Genomic DNA, 21,207 nt, shown 5'->3' with positions numbered 1-21,207 from the left:
TGCCTCCCTATCTGCCTCCCTCACCCCCAAGGCCACCTCTGTATTGTGACATGGGCACAGCCGGGGAGCAGGCCAGGGGACATGGCCCCACAGCCGGGTGGTGGCATCCGGCCCTGGGAGCGGAGGATGGGACTGTTTCCTGGTCTACCCCACACATTTTCTGTATTGAAAAAAACACACAAATCTTGCCTTTGATTCAATTCCCTTCCCTGCTTGTCGTACTACTTCAAACCAGATGGGTTCACAAGATGAACCTTTGGAGTCTCGGCGCCGCTGTTTAACTGCTGCCAGGTCTGTGTGTGGGGAAGAGCAGAACCAAAGGTATTTTATGAAAAGCAGCCCACATGGGGGAGAAGCTTAGGTTTTAATAGCAGTAATTAAGTTATCTTCTTAATTATAAAGAGGAATGGCATTGCTGACATCCTTTATCTATCAGCTTTCAATTGCATAAAGTAAGTACTTAATCCTCCGCTTCCAGCGGCCGCCACCCGTGTCTTCCCCCTCCGCTCACAGAGAAGGCCGGCCCAGCTCTTGCTGCGGAGACCTGTGCTGGGGACACGTGAGGGTCTAGGCCCACCACTCTTGCTCACACCGCCAAGGAGAAGGCCTTCCGATCACACTGTGACCGCCTTAGACTGAAACACGTCCTGACTTCGGAGATGCTGAAGTTTTCAGTCTAAGGGGGTCACAGTCCGATCAGAAGAACTTCTGGTGGGCCTTACGGTTGCTGGGGGCCTGGACTTGAGGGACATTCTTTCAGCCACATACTTATGACTTGCGGGGCCAGGGCCTGGAGCAGCTCTGGGTACTGCATCTCAGGTCACCGGGAAGACAGCAAAGCCCCACCCTGGGAGACTGGGCTCCTGGGGCTCCAGTCTCTGAGCCCTTCCCACAGTGGCCCTGGCCTTCCAGGATGGATGGCCCCGCGCCCGCTCCCGCACACACCTGTCTTCTTAACTTCCTCCTCACTCCATCTGTGTCCCCATCTCTGAACCTACCTTTCATCTCAGAACATGTTTTCTAGGTTCTTCCACAGGATGGCTTCTTTTGTGACCTCATCACACAGTGAAGGTGGTAATGGCAGCCAGGGCTGATGGAGGCCAAGTTAAGGAAGAGGCCATAGTTCGTGGGCTCCCCACGGCTGTTTGGCTGCATGTGGCTGCAGCTTGGATCTTTTCCCGTCGGGCAGTACATGCGCTGGAGGACACGGTAGGCTCTTCACTGCAGGGCTGCCCTCTCCGAGTCCTCCCTCATGGTAAGGTAGGCTTGAGTCACTGGCTGGGACACAGGCCCTTCCCTGTGTCTGCTAAGGCTGCCCGGCCTGGCCGGCTCCTGCATGGTCTGCAGGTGGGGCTCAGAGCTGCAGGAAGGCTGGCTGCAGTGTGTCCTCTGCCATTCATCTACAAAGGGCACTAGTAGGTCAGCTCTTCCAACGTGGCAGTGGGGACCAGGAGCGCGTGTGTGTGGTGACAGGCAGCAACAAAATAAGGAAGCAGCAACTTCCATGCAAAGAATCCGTCTTTTGATAACGGTAAGCAAAGTCTTAAAAAGACTGAGAAAAACAAGCAGTTTAATTAAGATGCCGCTGGCCAGCTTGGCCCTTCTCCTGGAAGAAACTACAGGGCACAGAACTGCAGAGACCAGGAGCTGTCAGGCTATACACCTGGCCCGAGGGCATCTTGGCCAAGGTGGGGAGTGGGCTGCAGGGAGCTGCCAGCTGCCAGCTGATCGCGGAGGTGGACACTCCTATACACACATTCCCCACACACCTGTCACCCAGCAGCCTGGCTCTGTGAGGGATCAGGCACTCTGGGCTTTTGAGGCAAAGTCACCATCCCCACAGGCGGAGCTGAAGAGAGGCCACTGGACCCCAAGCGTGCCTGCTGTCATCTCCACTGAGAAGGACTGGGCAGCTCTGCTGGGCAGCGAGGGGCAGTGGGCCTCATTTTCCCCAGCGCCCCATGGAGGCTTCTATAGCGGGCCCTTGTAGTCCTTGGTGTTTTTGGTCATGTCTCACCCTCTCGGCACCGATGATCAAGCCCTCCTCCCCTTTGGGTGGACAGCCAGGAGGGTCCGTTAGAGGCAGGGCCCAAGGCAACAGTCAGCAGGCACCCTCTTCTGGAGACCTGGACTCCCAGAAGCTATTGCAGGACTGTCCCCAGAGCCGCAGCTGCCGCTGGCCTCTTCACTTGCCACTGTCATTTCCCTGCTACTTACCAGTCCTGCTCCTTGAACAGGTGAGCTGCTGGTGGGAGAGGACTCCACCAGGAAGAGGACTGGTTTCAGTCCTGTGTGGACCAGGACACACGAGGGGGCTGAGGTGCCTGCTGTGTGCTGATGAGGCCATTTGGCTCCTCAAAGACCGCCCCCTGCTCCCCCACCCCCCACCCCCCTGCACACTGCCACTGGGTTTCCCTCCAGTTTCCAGCTACTTCCCATGCAGGTGTCTCATCCCAGTGAGATTTAAGTTTCCGGAAGACAGAGATCCTATTACACATACGCCTGGGGAAATAATTTATGATGAATTAAAAATTTGGATTAAACCACAGAGAGAGACCACTTTGTGCCCATAAGGACACACACACACACACACACACACACACAGAAAATAACAAGGGTTGGTAAAGATGTGGAGAAATTGGAACCCTTGTGCGCTGCTGGTGGGAAAGTAAAATGCTGCAGCCTCTGGAGAAAACAGGATGGAGATCCCTCGAAAAGTTAAACTGAGAACTACCATAGGACCTGGCATTCCCACTCTGGGTCTGTGTCCCAAGGAAGTGAAGCAGGGGCTTACGCAGGTACTTGTACACCCATGTCCACAGCAGTATCAGTCACAGTAGCCAAGAGGTAGAAGCAAACATAGTATCATCAACTAATCAATGGATAAACGATGGACCGATAAATGGATAAACATGTGGGATGGCCATACAGTGGGACATTATTGGGTCATAAAAAGGAAATAGTGACCTGTACTACAAAGTGAATGAACCTTGAGGACATTATGCTCAGTGAAATAAACCAGACACAAAAGGACAAATACTGTATGAACCCACATAAATGAGGTCCCTGAGTCAGATCTATGGAAACAGAAAGTATTGGTGTGTGTGTGTGTGGGGGGGGGGGGATGCAAGGGGCTGGGGGAGGAGAGAATGAGGAGTTAGTGTCTGATGGGGAGAGAGCTGCAGTTTGGGCAGATGACAAACTTCTGGAGGTGGATGGTGGGGTGGCTGCACAACATGAATATACTTAATGCCACTGAACTGTACACATGAAATGGTTAAAATGGCATATTTATATTTAAAAAAAATTTTTTTTACGGTTTATTTTTGAGAGACAGAGAGAAAGAGCATGAGAAGGGGATGGGCAGAGAGAGGGAGACACGGGATCTGAAGCAGGCTCCAGGTTCCGAGCTGTCAGCACAGAGCCCCACGAGGGGCTTGAACCCATGAACCATGAGATCATGACCTGAGCTGAAGTCGGACACTTAACTGACAGGTGTCCCAAATTTATATTTTTTAATGTATATTTACATGTGTTTAACAATTAAAGAAACCCTGGATTATCCATAATCTACAAAAGCCACTCTGTTCACCTTGGATTGACCAAGTCCTAACCTGTCTCTAAAGTGGTTTTTAATGTGGAAATTTCATCCTGTAGGGGCATTCGGCAATGTCTGGAGACACTTTTGATGGCCATACTGGGTGGGTGGATGCCAGGCATGCTGTTCAGCACCCTGTGGTGCACAGGAAGGCCCCAACACAGAATGATTGGGCCCAGATGTCACAGAGTCTGGACCAGCTAACAGCCACAGCCGCAAGTAGTTTGAGCCCCGCATCCTGCCTGGCAATTAGCTGGACGGCAGTCAGACGAGTGAGCACCCCTCCTACTGGGAGCCACTCTCTTGGTGCTACCTCCCCAGGCCGAGTCCACCCCAGGCTCTCTCCATAAGCCTCACTGGTGCCCAGGGACCCAGACTCACCCATGAGGCAGGCAGTTCATCCCCCAGCCTGAGTGGTGGGTCCTACACCCTGGGGGAGCTGGTGACAGCCCCGGGTGTGGGGTTTAGGACCCCTGGGAGATGCCTCTCCCAAGTGCCTGTGCCCTGGCCAGTCCAGCTAGCTCTTGTGTCTCTCTCACAGGGACATTGTCTCATTTTGTTTGTGGGGGTCCATAGCTTCAGTTAGGGATCCCAAGTCTTCAGGAGGGCAGGCAAGGCCATTTAGCTCTGGGAGAGCCCAGCCCCACCAGCCCTCTCTCTTTCAGGGGAGGCAACGGTGTGGTGTGAGGTGGGGAGCGGAGTCACATGTTCACACTTTCACATGTCAAAGTGGGTGCCACACAGCATATGTTGAGATGCAGTTTCTGCTCTAAGAGCTCCCATGTTCCCACAGGGAGGGACAGATGGAGGCCACCATGCTGGCCAGGTCCTCTGGGGGGGATGGGGGTGGCCAGTCGACTCTATGGGGCAGGGCTGAGGGGCTCAGGACAGGCTCCACAAAGACAGACCACCTCAGGGGTAAGTCCAGTTGCCTGCCGTGCTCAGGAGCCCGGTCCCCCAGGCGTGAGGGTCACTCTGGGAGAAAGGAACCGTTTCTTGGGGGGACAGCCATTAGACCCCAAACACAGAATTGCGGGTGACCAGAAGGGAGGCACCACACTGTAGGATTCCGTCTATACTCATTCTGAAAGAGGCGAGGCTACAGGGTGAGAGAGCAGACCCATGGGTGCGAGGGCTGTGGTGGGGGCCAGCAAAGGGGCAGGAGGGTATTACTGAGGCAGGGAGGGAGTGGAACTTTTGTTACAGTTCAACACAACCATCTTCAACAGAGAGTGAATGTTACTGAATGTAAGTTCTCCTCTGACATGAGAACCTGCTGTCCCTTCCTTGCCCCTTTCTTCCATTTTGAGCCCATTCTGGGGTTTGTTCTTTCCCCTCTCACCCCCTCTCCAGTCTCCTCCCTCTTTCCCCCTATAACTGAGCTGAGCGGTGTGTGGGGAATGGCTGTAGGATTTGTTCTTCCTGATTAGCAAATCTAATCTCGTTCTTTTACTTCTCCAATGAGGGAAGGGGGACGTTGAGTTCGCATGTTATGGGTAGGAAATGCGTGTGCTGCTGTGGGCTTCACCCCCATGGCTGCGGACTTGGGCAGAATCCCAAGAATCTCCCCACCCGTCTGCACATCAGATACCCGATGTCTGTCTCGTCTACAAGGAGAAGGTCATGTGTTTCATGCAGAACTTTGTCCACTCCCATCTGATGGGATCAGGAGAGTAGGAGGTGCCAAGTGCCTGCTTCGACACTACAGGCCCAGTGGCCACCAGCAAGGTCTCAGTTTAACGTTGAAGCCAGGTGCTGGCTTCCTGGGGTTTGCTGTGTTTCCTTCATCGTGGCCTTTGTTTGAGATTTCCAAAATAGAAAAAAATATCAATGGTTCGATAAATTCTCAAGATTTATAAACTGTATGTTGTGTAATAAAGAATTCTCACTATAGTACACCCTAACTTGGGTGATATATTAAAACATGTCAGGTATACAGATATAACAGAATAAAATTTCCCCGACATTTATACATTGGTTGCAAATGCATCAAAAACACTTGTAAATATTTAACAAAAGTGACAAGCCTAACATATAGATCTGAATATGTCTTAACATCTTACGAAAGATACACACACCATATGAGATTCACAAAAGCTTGTGCTAAAAGCACTGAACTATGTTTAGTTTCTCTTTGTGTTTTTCTAAAAATTTTTTTTTAATGTTTATTTATTTTTGAGACAGAGAGAGAAAGAGCATGAATGAGGGAGGGTCAGAGAGAGAGGGAGACACAGAATCTGAAGCAGGCTCCAGTCTCTGAGCTGTCAGCACAGAGCCCGACGCGGGGCTCGAACTCACGGACTGTGAGATCATGACCTGAGCCGAAGTCGGCCGCTTAACCGACTGAGCCACCCAAGCGCCCCTAGTTTCTCTTTGGATTGCTTATTATTCTTCCTTAGGTGTGTTCTCAGCAACCCCAGGGCTCAGACTACCCACTGGGTCAGCGGGCTGTTTGGCTCCAGGCTGGGTGCCACAGGAAGGCCCAGTGCTGTCACTGAGTGAGTCTGGCCTACCCTGTAACAAAACCTCTCCGCAGGTTGAGGAACTCTTAATGACAGCCCCGCCCTTCATATTTATTTTCAGCTTCTGACCCTTAGCTTCTCTCCCTGAGATGAAGGATTCTTTGGTTTCATGTGGACGGGAGGTCCAGATCTGCTGTCCATTTATTTGGAGATCTAGCCTGGTGTTTTGGGATGGGTAACCTTCTTCATGAGCAGTTCATCACACCCTGCAGGGTGGAGTGAGGGGTGCTCCCTATGCATGGCTCGGTGCTCCCACCTGGTGATGGTAGGGGGCCCAGGTCCTGTCCTGGGCTCCTTCCCCCTAGTCCTCGGGTCTCAGTTGTCTGTGCTCACTCTTTCTTGCTACCCAAAGAGAAACAAGGACAAGCCTCATTTTGTAAAGGATGAAGACATTTTGGCTTTCTTCCCTCATGAGGTGGGGTCTTGTGTCCCTTTTCTGATACCAGGGCTGGGCAAAGAAGGCTCCTTGGTCTGCTGGATGAGCTCTTGGAGGCCCCATGTAAGAAGCCTGGCTCCCCTGAGACTGCCAGGCTGAGAGGCCATGCAGAAGCGTTCACATCGACAGTGTCCTCTGTGCCCAGTCCTCTCTGGTCTCTACTGCCCTGCCGAGCCCTTCCCAAATTCCTGGCTCCTGGATTCCATGAGTACAGATGACTGCTGGACACTGCTGAGTTTCGGCTGGTTTATTAATGCCACATCTTTTTTTTTTTTTAATGTTTATTTATTTTTGAGAGAGGGTGCACACGCACAAGTTGGGGAGGGGCAGAGACAGAGGGAGACACAGAATCCGAAGCAGGCTCCGGGCCCTGCGCTGTTAGCACATAGCCCGATGGGGGCTCAAACCCACGAACTGTGAGATAATGACCTGAGCCAAAGTTGGACACTCAACTGACTGAGTCACCCAGGCACCCCTTAACATTCCACATCTTAAAAAAACAATAAAAATATAACATTTTGTCTCAGTCCGTTCAGGCTGCTATGGCTTATAAACAACAGAAATTCATTTCTCACAGTTCTGGAGGCCAGAAGTCCACAATCAAGGCAGATCCAGAGTGTGGCGAGAGACCACTTCCTGTGTCCTTGAGTGGCAGAAGGGCAGAGGGAGCTCTCTGGGCACTAATCCCATTCACAAAGGCTCCACCTATGACCTAAGCACCTCCTGCTGCCATCACCCGGAGGGTTGGTTTCAGCCTAGGAACTTGGAGGGGGACACAGACATTCAGACCATAGCAGTGTTCAGACACACTTGGCCTACTTCACTGTTACAATATTCTTCTGGTCTACTTCACGTCAACTTTTCTTGTTTTCGTGTCAGTGAGAATTCTTGGCCTATCACAATCTCACCAGTTTGAACAGATGACTGTTGACTGTCTGCTTGATGCCTGATGCATCCCAGACCTGTGTGGGAGCCCCCCTTGGCCTCTCGTGCTGCTCTTGGCACCTCTGACCACATCCGGGCCTTGTGGCCGTAGCAGGATTCCCCACGTCTGCCCTGTGCCACAGAAGCAGCTATTCTTTAAAGGATGTTTGGGGGCCAGCAAACATGAATACTTTTGGCTTTGTGGGGCCAAGGTCCCAGACGCTGTTGCCCAAGGGTGTCTGTCAATGACACACAAGGTGTACTTTCCTGACCCTGCTCCAAGATCCGAGAGCCCAAGTCGGGTGTCAGGTGTGCACATGGAATGGCTCTAGGCACTCCCCCCTTGGCAGGGATATTTCATTTAAAACATTTCATTTAAAGGCCATGAGCACCTGTTTCAGTTTAGCACACAATACAGGTACACCCTACTTCCTATGGTTTGTGGCTCTGTCTCCCACTCAGATGTTTTCCTGCATGGATTTCCTCAGCGCAGTTTCAGAACTTCCTTTGTAGAACTGACAATCCTATACGTGGTGGGCATGTTTCCGGGTGGGCTGGGTGTATGTCTGCCCCACTCAATAGCAGTCTCCTGGCTCCCGGGATCTTGCTCAGCTCTGTCCAGCCCAGGTGCTTCCTTCCTGCCTGGCTCCTAAGGGAGGTGCCAGACAAGCTGGTGAGCTTGGCCTGGGGAAGCTGAGTCTAGGCAGGGCGCGTGTGAAACCGGGGGGCAGTGATGCCGTAGGAGAGGGGAGTGGGCTGGACACGGGGCGGCTGCGCGGCTGGAGCTGTGGGGCATGGTGGGGAGCAGCGGTTCGCCTGCGCTGGAGCACAGGTGCACGGCACACTCAGCTTTAAGGTGTTCGTCTGTGCCAGCTCGTCTTTGACACCAGGCTTTCCCATGAAGTTATAGCTAGTTGAGTATCAAGCGTTTCTAAAGAACCCCCTGAAGGAATGTTTTTTCCTTTGTGCAAATAGTCCTTTTGTGCAGAGGGTGTTCTGTGGCTTCTTGGCACAGACACAGGTGGGTAACACCTGATTGAACATCAATCACTCACTCAGGAGTGTAAAGACACGCACTGCACGTCAGCACAAAGCCAGACTGCCGAGCGAGTGCAGCAAGGTCTCCCTGGACACTGTGCCACAGCAAGCCCTTCCTCGGGTAATCCTGTGTCTGAGTGCCTTGTCCAGCTCTCTGGGGTTCACCGCCCCCGACCAGGCGTGGAGGCTGGTTTGCCTACTTCCAAAGCACATGGCTGTCTGACGTTACCCCATCTATGAAACTCAGGGAGCGCAGGAAAAGATGATGAATTCTCAACGACTGACCGTGGTCCTTGCCAGGTCTGCCGTGAGCTTCCTGCTTGTCCGAGAGGGAGTTGGCCTGTGGTGGATGCTGGGTAAGCGCTGCCCACCTGCTGGGTGGGAATGGCTGTGAACCCCTCTTACAGGGTTACCAGAGGTCTGGAGGGGGATCTGCAGAAGGTTCCTGAGGCGGGTTCAGATGCACATACCGGGCCACCCACTTGCCTGAGCTGGCTGGCCAGAATGGCACAGCTGCTTGCCTTTCAGGGCAGGTGGCCTTGAGGTGGGACCTGCTGCAGTCCCAGCCTTCCAGAGGCGCCCTCTGCCCTGGAGGTGGTGGCAAGGGGATGCTTGGACTCCCCAAAAGAACATTCAGATCACACCCTGGGTCATGAAAGTCACAGCACAGAATATCCCAAGGCCACGCCTGCTGGCTGTGAAGGAGCCTCAGGCCTTGGGCATCAGTCATCTAGCACAAAGCTGTGGATTCTGCTAATAACCAGGAGGGCTGGAAGAGGACCCGGTCCCATTGATACCTAACTACAGTCTGTGAGGTTCCCACCAGAGGCCCCGGCTATCCTGTGCCCGCACTCCTGACCCATGGAAGCTGTGCCAAGAAGGACAGGACAGCAGAACACACTGAGCAGAGGGATGCCTGGTTAAGCGTCCGACTCTTGGTTTTGGCTCAGGTCATGATCTCACGGTTTCATGAGCTTGAGCCCCACCCACGCTGGGCTCTGTGCGGATAGTGCTGCGGAGCCTGCTTGGGATTTTCTCTCTCTCCCTCTCTCCCACTTGCGCCATCTCTGTCTCTCTCAAAATAAATAAATAAAACTTAAAAAAAAAAAAAAAAAACCACACTGACCAGAGCTGCACACAAGAAACGTCTATAGCTTCTCCCAAATGAGTTTTCTCTGATTGTGTGCAGCTTCTCCACTAAGAGAGTATTAACGAAAACTTCTTTGAGACACTAGTGAGCCCCTCTCAGTGGCTGGGTTGGGCTGGAAAAGGTCTTCCTGAGGGTGAGGGTGACTGAGGACACATGATGAGTGATGCTTGTCTAGTGACATTCCCTTGGGGAACCACAGGTCTCTGCCTGGCTGCATTTCCTGTCCACTGGGCACCCGCGCCATGGCCTTCCTCATCTTTCTGGATGATAACATCGATGTCAGTGATGCAGAATCACCAGTTGGGCCACTGTGGACTGTGCTAAATCAAAGTGACCTCTGAATGAAACAGTGCTTAAGTGGAAGTCCTGAAAAATGTTGCTCGGCTAGGAAAGGCACTTTGGAAATGGGGAGAAAATCACAGGGATGATTTCGAAGAGCCACCCAGATGCCACGGACAGACGTGGCTGGGTGTACGGAGGTGCTGGTGGGCTGGGAAGGGTCTTGATGAAAGCAACTTACATGAAGGAACACAGGCATGGCCTGGCCCCCAAGGTACCATGTGGACACGCAGACATGGCCTGTCAGCAAATGTGGTTGCTACTGGCCTGCAGGCAGGTGACCAGAAGGGAGTAGGGCTTCCCACATGGCCTGAGGTGAAGGCCAGGAGGCCCAGCCCAAGCCCTGCTCTTTCTTTTGTCTGTTTAATAGGTTGAGGAACACCATTGGTAACTGGACTTCCAGGACAGGTTTTATTGGCCAACACGAGGCATGTGGAAACATCTTTAAGGAAAAGCAGGCCTTTTGTACTGTGGTAAAATGGAAAGTGGAGAAAACTCTGTCACGGGGTGTGAGAGACCTCCTATGGGCCTCTGCCCGAGGCCATGCCCAGATCAGCCCTTTTGAGGTGTCACCCCAGGGTGCCTCATGCAGACATCCTGCACAGCCTGAGGGAGATCTGGGGATGGGCTGGACCTTGGCAGACTGTAGTTTCCACCCAAGCCCAGTTCCTCAGGGTCCATCCAGGCTCCTCTTCATGGCTGGCAGGACTGCACGTAGTGATGCACCACAGTTTGCTTCTCTGTCCCTTCATCTGTCAATACATTTGGGGTATTTCTAGTTTGGGGCTATTATGAATAAAGCTGCTATGATCATCCATGCAAAGGAAAAGAAACCACTCCCAGAACATTAAGGTCCCTAAGTTAACAGCAAAGGGACTGGCCATGAGAATGCACACATCCTTCTGGTAAAGCACAACCGTGGATCTACACAGAGGCTCCTCCTCATCGAGCACCTGCCTGTCATTGTGGGAGAGCCGCAGGGACGCCGCTGTGCCCACTCTGCAGCCCACCCTGGGATGGTCAGGGAGATCAGCTTAAGTGCTTCCAGAAAGGGGGCCGCACAGCTGTTGGAAGACAGCAGTGCTCCTGCACACCTGGGTCCCGTGGCGCAGCCAGCCACCGACACCAGGTCAGGTCTGAGGAGGGACATGACAAGGACTATCTGGGACTTTGCAAACATGAAGCATCTTCTCCAGGCTGGGCGTCAGAGTGGGGCCCCTGTTTCTGATGATGCTGCGGGGAGTCTGAGACTGGTCAGGTCTGTGGTGATTTGCTAACGTCCTCAGATCCTGTTGTACAAAGCTTTGGGCCCCATGGTGGGCCGAGAGGAGAGCCACGCTGGTTCAGACACCAGCGTTTCTAATACAGTTGGTGCCACTGCGGTTCCTGGTGGCTCAGCTGAATGGACAAAAGTCCTGGCCACCAGTCTTTCCCTATAATATCCATAAAGCCTGGCCGGCCTCAGAACATGCTTGCCTATCCACAAGACCCCATGAGACACACAGGGCCTGCAGGGCTGTCACAGCCCAATTTGGCCCCCATAAGTAGAGATTTGGCCACAAGACGTCCCCGGACACTGCTCACCAGCATGTGACCCTGGTGGGACAGCCCAGAGCCCAGTGCACGGTCAGTTGCCTGTGATCCTCTATGCACCTCTGCTGGTGCCTTTAACAGGAAGGTGAGGGCCAGGTATGGACGCCGGGTCTGCGTCTGCCAACACCTCCTCTCTACCATCTCCAGGGGCAAGACACAGGCAGTCAACACACACAGCGCACCTCAGACATTCTGGAAGTATCTCTGGCTTTAATAAACCTCATGCTGACTTGCACTACCCTGTCCCTTTGTCTGGAACACACACCTCCATGGCTGTTTTTGTAAATATGGTGATTCTGCTAAGAGACAAGAGTCCCCAAGATTCCTGATGAGCTGATGACACAGGCATATACAAGGGGCGGGGACACCATTTCCTTGGCCATTGGGTTCACAGACTCTTGAGGTTGTACCAGTTCCAGGCCCAATGCCTCAGGGCCAGAGCTGAGGCAGGGTGGACGGCACCCCCACACAGGCTTCCCAGCCATGGCAGTGGGTTCTGGCAGGGCTGCCTGAAGGGCATGCAGAGTAACTGAAGGGGCTCGCCTCTCCCTTCCCCTGCTGTACAGGCATGCCCCTCCCTCCCGGCAACTGCCTGCAGCGCAGCCCATTCCCAAAAGTGCTGGTGAGGGTGGGATGTTGACACCACTCTGTGCGTTCACAGCTTTGCTTTAGCAAGGAGGCTAGGTGCGTTCCGAGACTCATCCAACAATCCTTTGCTGTTTAGCATCAGCCTGTGGCTGCCTGGCCGTGGGCAGGATTAGCAAAGGTTCATTTTTCAGAATGACCACCCACAACCCAGTGTCCCACTGCCTGTGGTCATGTCAGCAGATGGGTGCCTCTTGCAGAGAGAAAGAGAAGGGAGGTGAGCAGCAGCACTGAGCAGCCCACGGCTGCTGTTCTAGAACGTCCTTAGTATGTGGGAGTCATGGCAGGGCTGTGGCTCAGCCACCCTCCACGGTCTCTGACCTGACAGCCTCCCTGTGAGGAGCACCCCGAATGTGGCTCACTCGGCAGTTCCCCTCATGTCTGGTGAGGTTCAAGTGCCTGCAGCCTAAACAGTCTCTCCTTCGGACATTCATGATGTGGAAATCCCTCTAGATGGGTCCCCCAACATCTGGTAACCTGGCTACAGGACACTCCGGGGCCAGCGTGGTCCCTCCCAAAGGTGCCGGAGGACACTCTCCAGCACCTCTGTCCAACAGGGCCCATGTGGGCAAGCCAGTCCCCAGACAGGGCTGTCAGTGAGCTCCAACAGTGTGCTGTCCCCTCGGGAGTAGCCGTAGGTCACTGGGGAGGCTGGGCAGAAGATCCGAAGTATACGTGGTCAGCAGTACAGTGCGATCTTTCCTCACAAGGCCTGGGTCTGTGATGGAGGGGCTGTGCCTCTGTTTTGGTGGCCTGGGTCAGACATCTGTCTGCTAGATCCAGAACGCTTCTGCTCAAGCAGACCAAGCCAGATTTGAGTAGGCTTCCCATCAGCTCCACTTCCAGGGCCCCAAGGCCACCAGCCCACACCTGCACCTCTGCGAGTCTGGCTGCTGGTGGCCGCAGTGGTCCCGCTGCCCACCACACAACCACACCTACCATGTCTTGGGTCATGAAGTGCCACCACTAGGCCTTGCCACTCTGAGATCCACGGACTCCACTGCATTTAGAGATCCTTGCTCTGTGGCAGTGGCTCCAACTGACCTGCAGAGAAGAGAGACCACAGAGCTCTTCAAGGACGCTGGGCTCCCCTTGTGGATGTATGCCTCCAAGACATGGGGAAAGGCACATGCTCCAGCCCCTCTTGTGGAGGGTGAGGAGGTCTCAGTGATAAGTGCCCTAGAGCACCCCAATCCCCCTGAGCCCTCAGGTCATTCCCTCTGCAGTACACGGAGGTGGTTCTGGCATTTCAGCTGCACTTAGCAAACCTGCCTTGTGGTCCACGTTTCAACCAAGCAACCAAACCCTGGGGGCCTTTCTAACTCCTCAGGCTGCAGTGAGTCCAGACCCTCTGTTAGTAGCCCTGTTTCAATGGATTTGGCCTCATGCGTCTCATATTCCTGCCACCTGGATCCCACACGTGTTCTCCAGATTTCTGTCTGCATGAGGGTCTTCTGGAGCACTGCCACTTCATCACGGGCCACACTTTGTACCTCACCCTTTGGGGCCTCCTGGGGCCGGAGTTTAGTTATAAGGCAAGCTGTGAGGTGGGGGAGCTGGTCCTGAGTATCCCACATGGACCCTGACCCAGGGGAAGCCCTTCCAGGTCCTTTAGGTAAAGAAGGACTGACCTCTTCAGGCAGGGACCAAAGGGGGCTTTTCTGGCAAAACAGCCAGTGCAACAAAGGGGTTTGAGGCCCCCAGCTTTCCTACCTGCCCACAACCTCCATCCCAATTTCCAGGGCCAACTTCCTTCCCAATCAATAGCCCAGCTTTGACGGCTGGGCCCAGCCATGCATGGAAGGAGACTGGCTGCACTGCCTGCTTTGGCTGCTAATTCCCAGTTGCCCTGAGTGCATGGCGCTGGCTGGGACTGTGTCATTGATGGCTGTGTCAGCCATACTTAATTCTGCTATGCTTTTCACCCTGAAGCTGCCCTTGCCATCCTTGGTCTTCCCCTCTTTGGGGTGGCACATCCTCCCATGGGTCCTGCGTTTGGCCTGGCCCTGAACCATGAGCTCTCTCTGCCCAGAGTTACCTTTGCCATCAGCCGTGGCCACCCTGCTTCTGCCGTGTTCTCTTGAAGGGTCTGGTCACTTCTTTCTACTGGTTCTGGCTTCAGCCCTGTGCATCAGAAGCTCCTGGCCATCCTTGGGTATAAGGAGCCACATGGAGTCAGCAGGACCTGGGGACCACATTCGGTACCCCCCATTTGGGCAGGGGTCAACTGTCCTGCCCATTGGAAAGTCTAAGGATGGCTCTCAGAGCTAACTCTAAGGGGGAAGCAGGGTGTCACCTTGGAGAATTTGTACTTTGAACCTGCAGGTTTGCAACTGGAAGTTTATTATAAAATAGTATCCCCAGGTTGGCCTCTCACCTGGACCACAGATGCCCAGTTGTCTGGCCCAGTTACTCTTTGTAAACTGCAGTCACTGTCAGACAGAGGCTGTATTTCACAAAAGGAAACATAAGCCGGGGCGTCTGGGTGGCTCAGTTGGTTGAGCGTCTGACTTAGGCTCAAGTTATGATCTCATGGTTCGTGGGTTCAAGCCCTGTGTCTGGTTCTGTGCTGGCAGCTCAGAGCCTGGAGCCTGCTTCGGATTCTGTGTCTCCCTCTCTCTCTCTCTCTCAAAAATAAAGACATTTTAAAAAAATTAAAAAAAAAAAAAAAAAAAAGGAAACCCAAGCCTTGTGAAGAAAATGAGAACTCCAAGGAATGGACACCTCTCGTAACTGGAGGAAGATAACTGTGACTGGTTGTCCTCAAGGGTCCTGATGCATGGTTTCTACATGCCTGGGTCAGGCCAAGGCATGGGCTCCCACCTCCGTGTCCTCCACATGTCCTGACAAGGGAGTGGATGAGTCACTGCTAATCGGGTAGAGTGACCAGATGCTGATGCGCTGATCCCCGGACCCTGCAGCAAGCAAGCCATTGGCAGCGAAGGCCACACAGTGGACAGTAGCACTGTGGAAGGACAGTACAGCCAGTGGCTTCATTGTCCGCCAGTGAAACACACGGACACGATGGTCCCAGCCTGCAGTGGCCAGGATCTTGCGGTCTGGCCGGATCTTGACATCAGCAATCCCGGGATTGGTGAGTTCATGAGTTTTGCATACCTACAAGATCAAGAGCAGCAGAGAGAACCATGAAGTGGCTTTAGACTTGTCACAGGGGCTCCCACCTGTGGACATCCCCCGTCTGGCAGCTGGAACAAGGAGGGAAATGCAGGCTGCCAAGATGATTGCATGTTCCTATAAACTTACCCCCTACCTCCCAGGAGCTAGCCACAGACCTGCTGAGGGGAGCAGCCTGACCACTGCCCTTGGCTGAACCCTTGGGTTATGAAAGGAGACTTCAGCCCCTTCCCTCAGAGAGCCCTTGAGGCCCCACAGAGCTACTCTGCTTCCCTTTCTATCAGGCCCTCAGGAAAGACCTCAGTGGGCTGGGTCCTGGAGTCCTTCATCACAGAAATACACTGCACTCTAATGAAATGCAAGAGGCATTTCCTGCTTGATAGAAGAATAAGGTCTGCATTTCTCCCTTCTAGGGAAACCTCACACCGACCCCAAAGCAAGAGGAGTACAAGAAACAAACTCCATCTTCAGCAAGAGGGGTTGAAGAGCCCCAAGAAGGGGAGCCAGTGGGTGCAGGTAGGAGGAGTGGGGGACAACAGGAAGGTGCAGGTCACAGGAGCACCTGCAGAGCCTGCCACACTGGCCATGGCTGAAACCTTAGTCCCTAGCCTGGTTCTGAGAAGGGGGCAGGCAAAACAAAACAAGGAGTTGCACAGACGCATTCTATCTGTGTTGAGCCATTGGAAGCCAACTGCTCTCTGGGGGCTGAGCGCTCCCACAGTCAGTGCTGTGTGATGACCCCTCCTTGACACGTGCCTCCTGCAACAGGTAGGGATCCGGAGCTGCCTTTGTGGTCACAGGACCACTTGTGGTTATACAGCACTATCTTATGCATGGCAAGGCAATCTGGCATCTCTGTCCCCACACACGAAATGACAAAGGCACTTTGCCATCATTGTGACAATGCACAATGGCCACTTTCTTCTACTGATCCCATGATTGGTCTAGCCCTGTGCACCACAAACTTTTGCTGCCCTGAAGTTTGCCGTCTCACCAGCACACCCTTTTCTCCTAATTCACTTCCTAATGGGGCCATAGCAGTCTTGGTTAAGAATTCCTCATCTCTGCAAAGATAACACTAGGGAAAAGGAGGAAAGAAACATTTAAAAACAAATGGTAGGGGCACTTGGGTGGCTCAGTAGGTTGAGTGTCCAACTCTTGGTTTCAGCTCAGGTCATGATCTCACAGTTTATGAGTTCCAGCCCTGTGTTGGGCTCTGTGCTGACAGCATGGAGCCTGCTTGGGATTCTGTCTCCCTCTCTCTCTGCCCCTCCCCACTTGCTCTCTATCTCTCAAAATACATACATACATACATACATACATACATACATACAAATGGTAATATTCCTTGGAAGCAAACAAATATTGCCACCAAGCATTTTTGCCATAATCTAACAAAACAAAACTTCATGAAGCAATCACCTCTATAAAACAAGAACCCAAAGTAGCAAACACAGAGGGAGGAAAGCCGAACTGACAGAGCACAGGAAAGAAGTGGAAGAAAGAACTCAAAGAAATGAAGGGGAATGGGAACAGCAGAAGGAGACTGGAACTAGATAGGAAGAGCAGGAAAGATACAAAGTGAGCAAAATGAAAGAGAAACAAAGAGTTACAACAGACTGGAGAGAAAACAGCAGATGTAGGAGACAGGTGGAGGTGCTCTAACACTCAATGATTTAGAAAATCAATTCTAATTTCTAGAAATTGAAGTCTTACAATCCAAATCCAAAGACAGGCTTCAGGATGGTCAATGTTAAGATATGCCTTAGGAAAATCATCAGACTGAGGGGGGAAAAATAAAAGCCCTTTGGTGGTCAGGCAAAAAGATCAAGTTGACTGTGAGGTAAGGTTTAGGCTGTCCTCAGAATGTTCCATGGCCACATCTGTGGCAATAGACAGAGAAGGCTGTGAGGGCAGGCACGGTCCACGAATTTTATATCTAGCCAAACTGCTGTTCAAGTATAAAAACAATAGACAAGTATTTTTGAACATGTAAGAACTCAAAGAATATGTTCCCATAAGCTCTTCCTGAAGGACTGGAAGATTAACTCTAGTCTCATAAGAGATAACCAGAGAACTTTAACAGATGACCTGGCAGAGAGTATGGAATCTACTTACCATTGGGATTAGGTCTAAAACAATATGTGGATTATGGCTATAGAACTGGTTATGCAACTAACTGAAATATGGGAGGATTCTGAGAGAGATGGAATTTTTGTTAAATTCATTGATTTGTTCATCTTTTGTCATTTGGGGCCTAAGATAAAATAGTCAACCTCATACTTGAGAGATTATCTGACAACCCACTGTAAGTAATGACAAAAACAACATTACTTCCTTCCCCACCCTTGACACTAGGTGCCATGATTTCCTAGAACTTGCCCTTGTATTTCTTCATACAAATATACTCAACAGATTTATAACTGGATTCCAAAGTTAAATCCAAATCTGTGCTATGTGTAAGAGAGACACCAAAGGAATGATTGGCAAAGATATACCAGGAGAGTGCACGCAAGAGAAACAGGGGTACAGTGTCAGTAATAGGAAAGGTTGAATTCAGAGCCAAGAGCATGAAGACAGACTATATACCATACTTATCAATGATAAAGGGTACAATTCACAATGAAGAGCTATGACTATCTCTTTAAGAGATAAATAGGCATATCATTTATGAAGCAAGAACAATAGGAATGTGGCTTTGATGGAGTAATAACTGGTACCAGACCAGTCCTCATGCTATAAACAACCATCAAACTGGACAAAATATACCAAGCAACTGTGTCTAGGCAGTGGACAATAGGTGGGGAAGGGCAGCTGATGAAGTGGGCCTCTCAAAAACCCTAGCAGCAATCTGCCCAGGGAAATGTCCCAGCCATGAAATCTAGGTGGTGCACCTCTGTGTACATGAAGCTGAGGAGGCAGAGATCACAGAGTGGGGCAGCTAGAGCAGCTAAATCTGTGGGGTGAGCCAGCAGCATGGAGGGAACTGGGGGAGGGATGGAAGGCCATGTCTGGTTTCCCTATCCATCCTTGTGTGGAAGGCTGGGCTGTGCAAGCTCAGGACAGCACACGAGGTTTACCAGACAGTGGCTGCAGCAGGGTTAAATAGAATAGTTATAAGAGATTCAACAGTGATCTCCAGTGCATCCAGCCACAGTGCAAACACTGCCTGACATCCCAAGACCAACTGAGATGACACAATGGTCTTACTTCAGGAATGAGGAACATACCTTTGGGTAAGGCCTACCCTGGACCTACTGTAACAATGCTAGAGACAGAGCTCTACATGGTCTGAAGGGGAGGAAGAGTTTGGAAGGTGAGTTCCACCACTTCGGAGGAGCCTGGGAAGGACCTTGGGCTTTCCACATATCTGCCCTGACAGAGCATAATGCCAAACCTACATAAGTTCAAGGTCAACAGCCAGTAACTGAATTGCCTGCAATAACAAAAGTAAACACTCTTCAGCGCAAAAGACTAGACTGTATTACAATGTCTAGCATGCAAACAAAAAATTATTAGACATGCAAAGAAGCAGGAATATATGACTCGTGGTCAACTGGAAAAAAAAACACTAAATAGAAACTGACCCAGAATGACACAGATATTAGACATATCAAAGACTTTAAAGCAGCTGTTTAAATGTTTTTTAAAAAATGAAAGAAAATACATTCAAATAATTACTAAAAATAATTGTCTTGATGAGTGAATAGACAGGAATTATTAGCAGAAAAATGGGAGATTATATGGGGTGCCTGGGTGGCTCAGTAGGTTGAGCGTCTGACTCTTGATTTCAACCCAGGTCATGATCCCAGGGTCGTGGATTGAGCTGTGTATCAGCTCCACACTGAATGTGGCGTGCTTAAGATCCTTTCTCTCTCTCTCCCTCTCTCTCTCCCCTCTCCTCTGCTTACACTCTCTCTCTCAAAGAAAGAAAGAAAGAAAGAGAAAAAAAGGAAATGCAGATTATAAAAAAGAACCAACCCAGAACAACCAACAATATTTTAAAGGAGACGAACAAAGTTGGAGACCTAACGTTACCTGACTTCAGGACTTACTCTAAAGCTACAGCAGTCAAGATAGTGTGGTTATTGATGAAAGAGACAGATTAAGGGAACAGAATAGAGAGTCCAGAAATAGACCCACATAGAGTCAATTTGTCTCTGACAAAGGAGCAAAGGAAACATAATGAAGGAAAAGACAGTCTTTTTAACAAGCAGTGCTGGAACAACTGGACATCCATGTACAAAAATATGAATATAGATGAACACCTTACATCCCTAATTCACAAAAAATAACTTAAAATGGATCACAGCTCTGAATATGAAACACAAGACTATAAACATCCTAAAAGATAACAGGAGAAAAACCTAGATGATCTTGGGTTTGGCAATGACATTTTAGATGCAACATCAAAGGAACGATCCATGAAAGAAAGAATTGAGAAGCTGAGCTTCACTAAAATTAAAATTTTCTGCTCTGTGAAAGACAATGGCAAGAGAATGAAAAGACAAACCACAGAATGGGAGAAGATACTTGCAAAAGATGTATCTGATAAAGGACTGTTATCTAAAATATACGACGAACTCTTAAGACTCAACACTAAGAAAACAAACAACCTGATTAAAAAATGGGCCAAACACCTTAACAGACACTTCACCAAAGAAGACATACACATGGCAAATAAGCATAAGAAAAGTGCTTCTGTCATACATTCTCAGGGAAATGCAAATCAGAACAACGACTAGGTTAACATTGTATGTCAATTATACTTCAATAATAAAAATTAAAAAAAAAAAAAACATCAGTGAGATACCCACTACACATCTGTTAGAATGGCCAAAATCCAGAACACTGACAACACCAAATGCTGGCAAGGATGTGGAGCAACAGGAATTCTCATCCACTGCTGGTGGGAATGCAAAACTCTACAGCCACTTTGGAAGACAGCTTGGTGGTATCTTACAAAACTAAACACAATCTTGCCACATGATCTAGAAATTGGACACTTTGGTATTTACCTAAAGAAGCTGAAAATTTATATCCATACAGAAAACTGCACATGGGTGTTTATAGCAGCTTTTTTCATAATTGCTAAAACTGGGAAGCAACCGACATGTCCTTTAATAGGTGAATAGATAAATAAATGGTGGTGCCTCCAGACAATGGAATATTATTCAGTGCTAAGAAGAAATGAGTAGGGTACCTGGGTGGCTCAGTCAGTTAAGTGTCTGACTTCAGCTCAGGTCATGATCTTGCAGTTCATGAGTTTGAGCCCCGTGTTGGGCTCTTGTGCTAACAGCTCAGAACCTGGAGCCTGCTTCAGATTCTGTGTCTCCCTCCCTCTCTCTCTCTTTCTCTCTGCCCCTCCCCCACTCATTCTCTGTCTCTTAAAAAAAAACCAAAAAAAAAAAACCAACAACATTAAAAAGAAATGAGCTATTGGGGCGCCTGGGTGGCTCAGTCGGTTAAGTGTCTGACTTCGGCTCAGATCATGATCTCACAGTCTCTAGGTTCGAGCCCCACGTTGGGCTCTGTGCTGACAGCTCAGAGCCTGGAGCCTACCTCAGATTCTGCGTCTCCCTCTCTCTGCCCTCCCTGGCTCACACTCTGTCTCTCTCTCTCTCAAAAATAAACATTAAAAAATAGGAGCTATCAAACCATAAAAAGACATGGAGGAATCTTAAATGCGTATTACTCAGTGAAATAAGACAATCTGACCCCGCCATGATGTTCTGGAAAAGACAAAATCAAAGAGACAATAAAAAAAATCAGTAGTTGTCAGGGGTTAGTGAGGGAGGAAGAATGAATGGGCAGAGCACAGAGGATT

General features: G+C 50.7%; 1 protein-coding gene across 4 annotated transcripts in view; it reads right to left on the bottom strand.

Moving 5' to 3' along the window:
• Window positions 1-6,819: 6,819 nt before the first annotated feature.
• Window positions 6,820-21,207, bottom strand: part of GNB1L (G protein subunit beta 1 like) — a 67,881-nt gene continuing 53,493 nt past the window's right edge. For 2 of the 4 annotated variants that reach the window (XM_078435535.2, XM_078435533.2), the window contains exons 7-8: window positions 14,284-15,362; window positions 6,820-13,289 (exon numbers count right to left, since the gene is read on the bottom strand). In XM_078435535.2, the coding sequence (XP_078291661.2) occupies window positions 15,045-15,362 (318 nt within the window). In that variant the 3' untranslated portion in view covers window positions 6,820-13,289; window positions 14,284-15,044. The remainder of the gene's footprint in view (window positions 13,290-14,283; window positions 15,363-21,207) is intronic. The other 2 variants (XM_078435534.2, XM_078435536.2) reach the window with 2 other exon arrangements.

This window comes from Panthera onca, chromosome D3 (genome assembly GCF_046562875.1).
Source record: "Panthera onca isolate mPanOnc1 chromosome D3, mPanOnc1 haplotype 2, whole genome shotgun sequence".
In the NCBI taxonomy this organism is placed as follows: Eukaryota; Metazoa; Chordata; class Mammalia; order Carnivora; family Felidae; genus Panthera; species Panthera onca.
The sequence above is the reverse complement of the archived record's forward strand: the minus strand, read 5'-3'. Positions and strand labels throughout refer to the sequence as shown.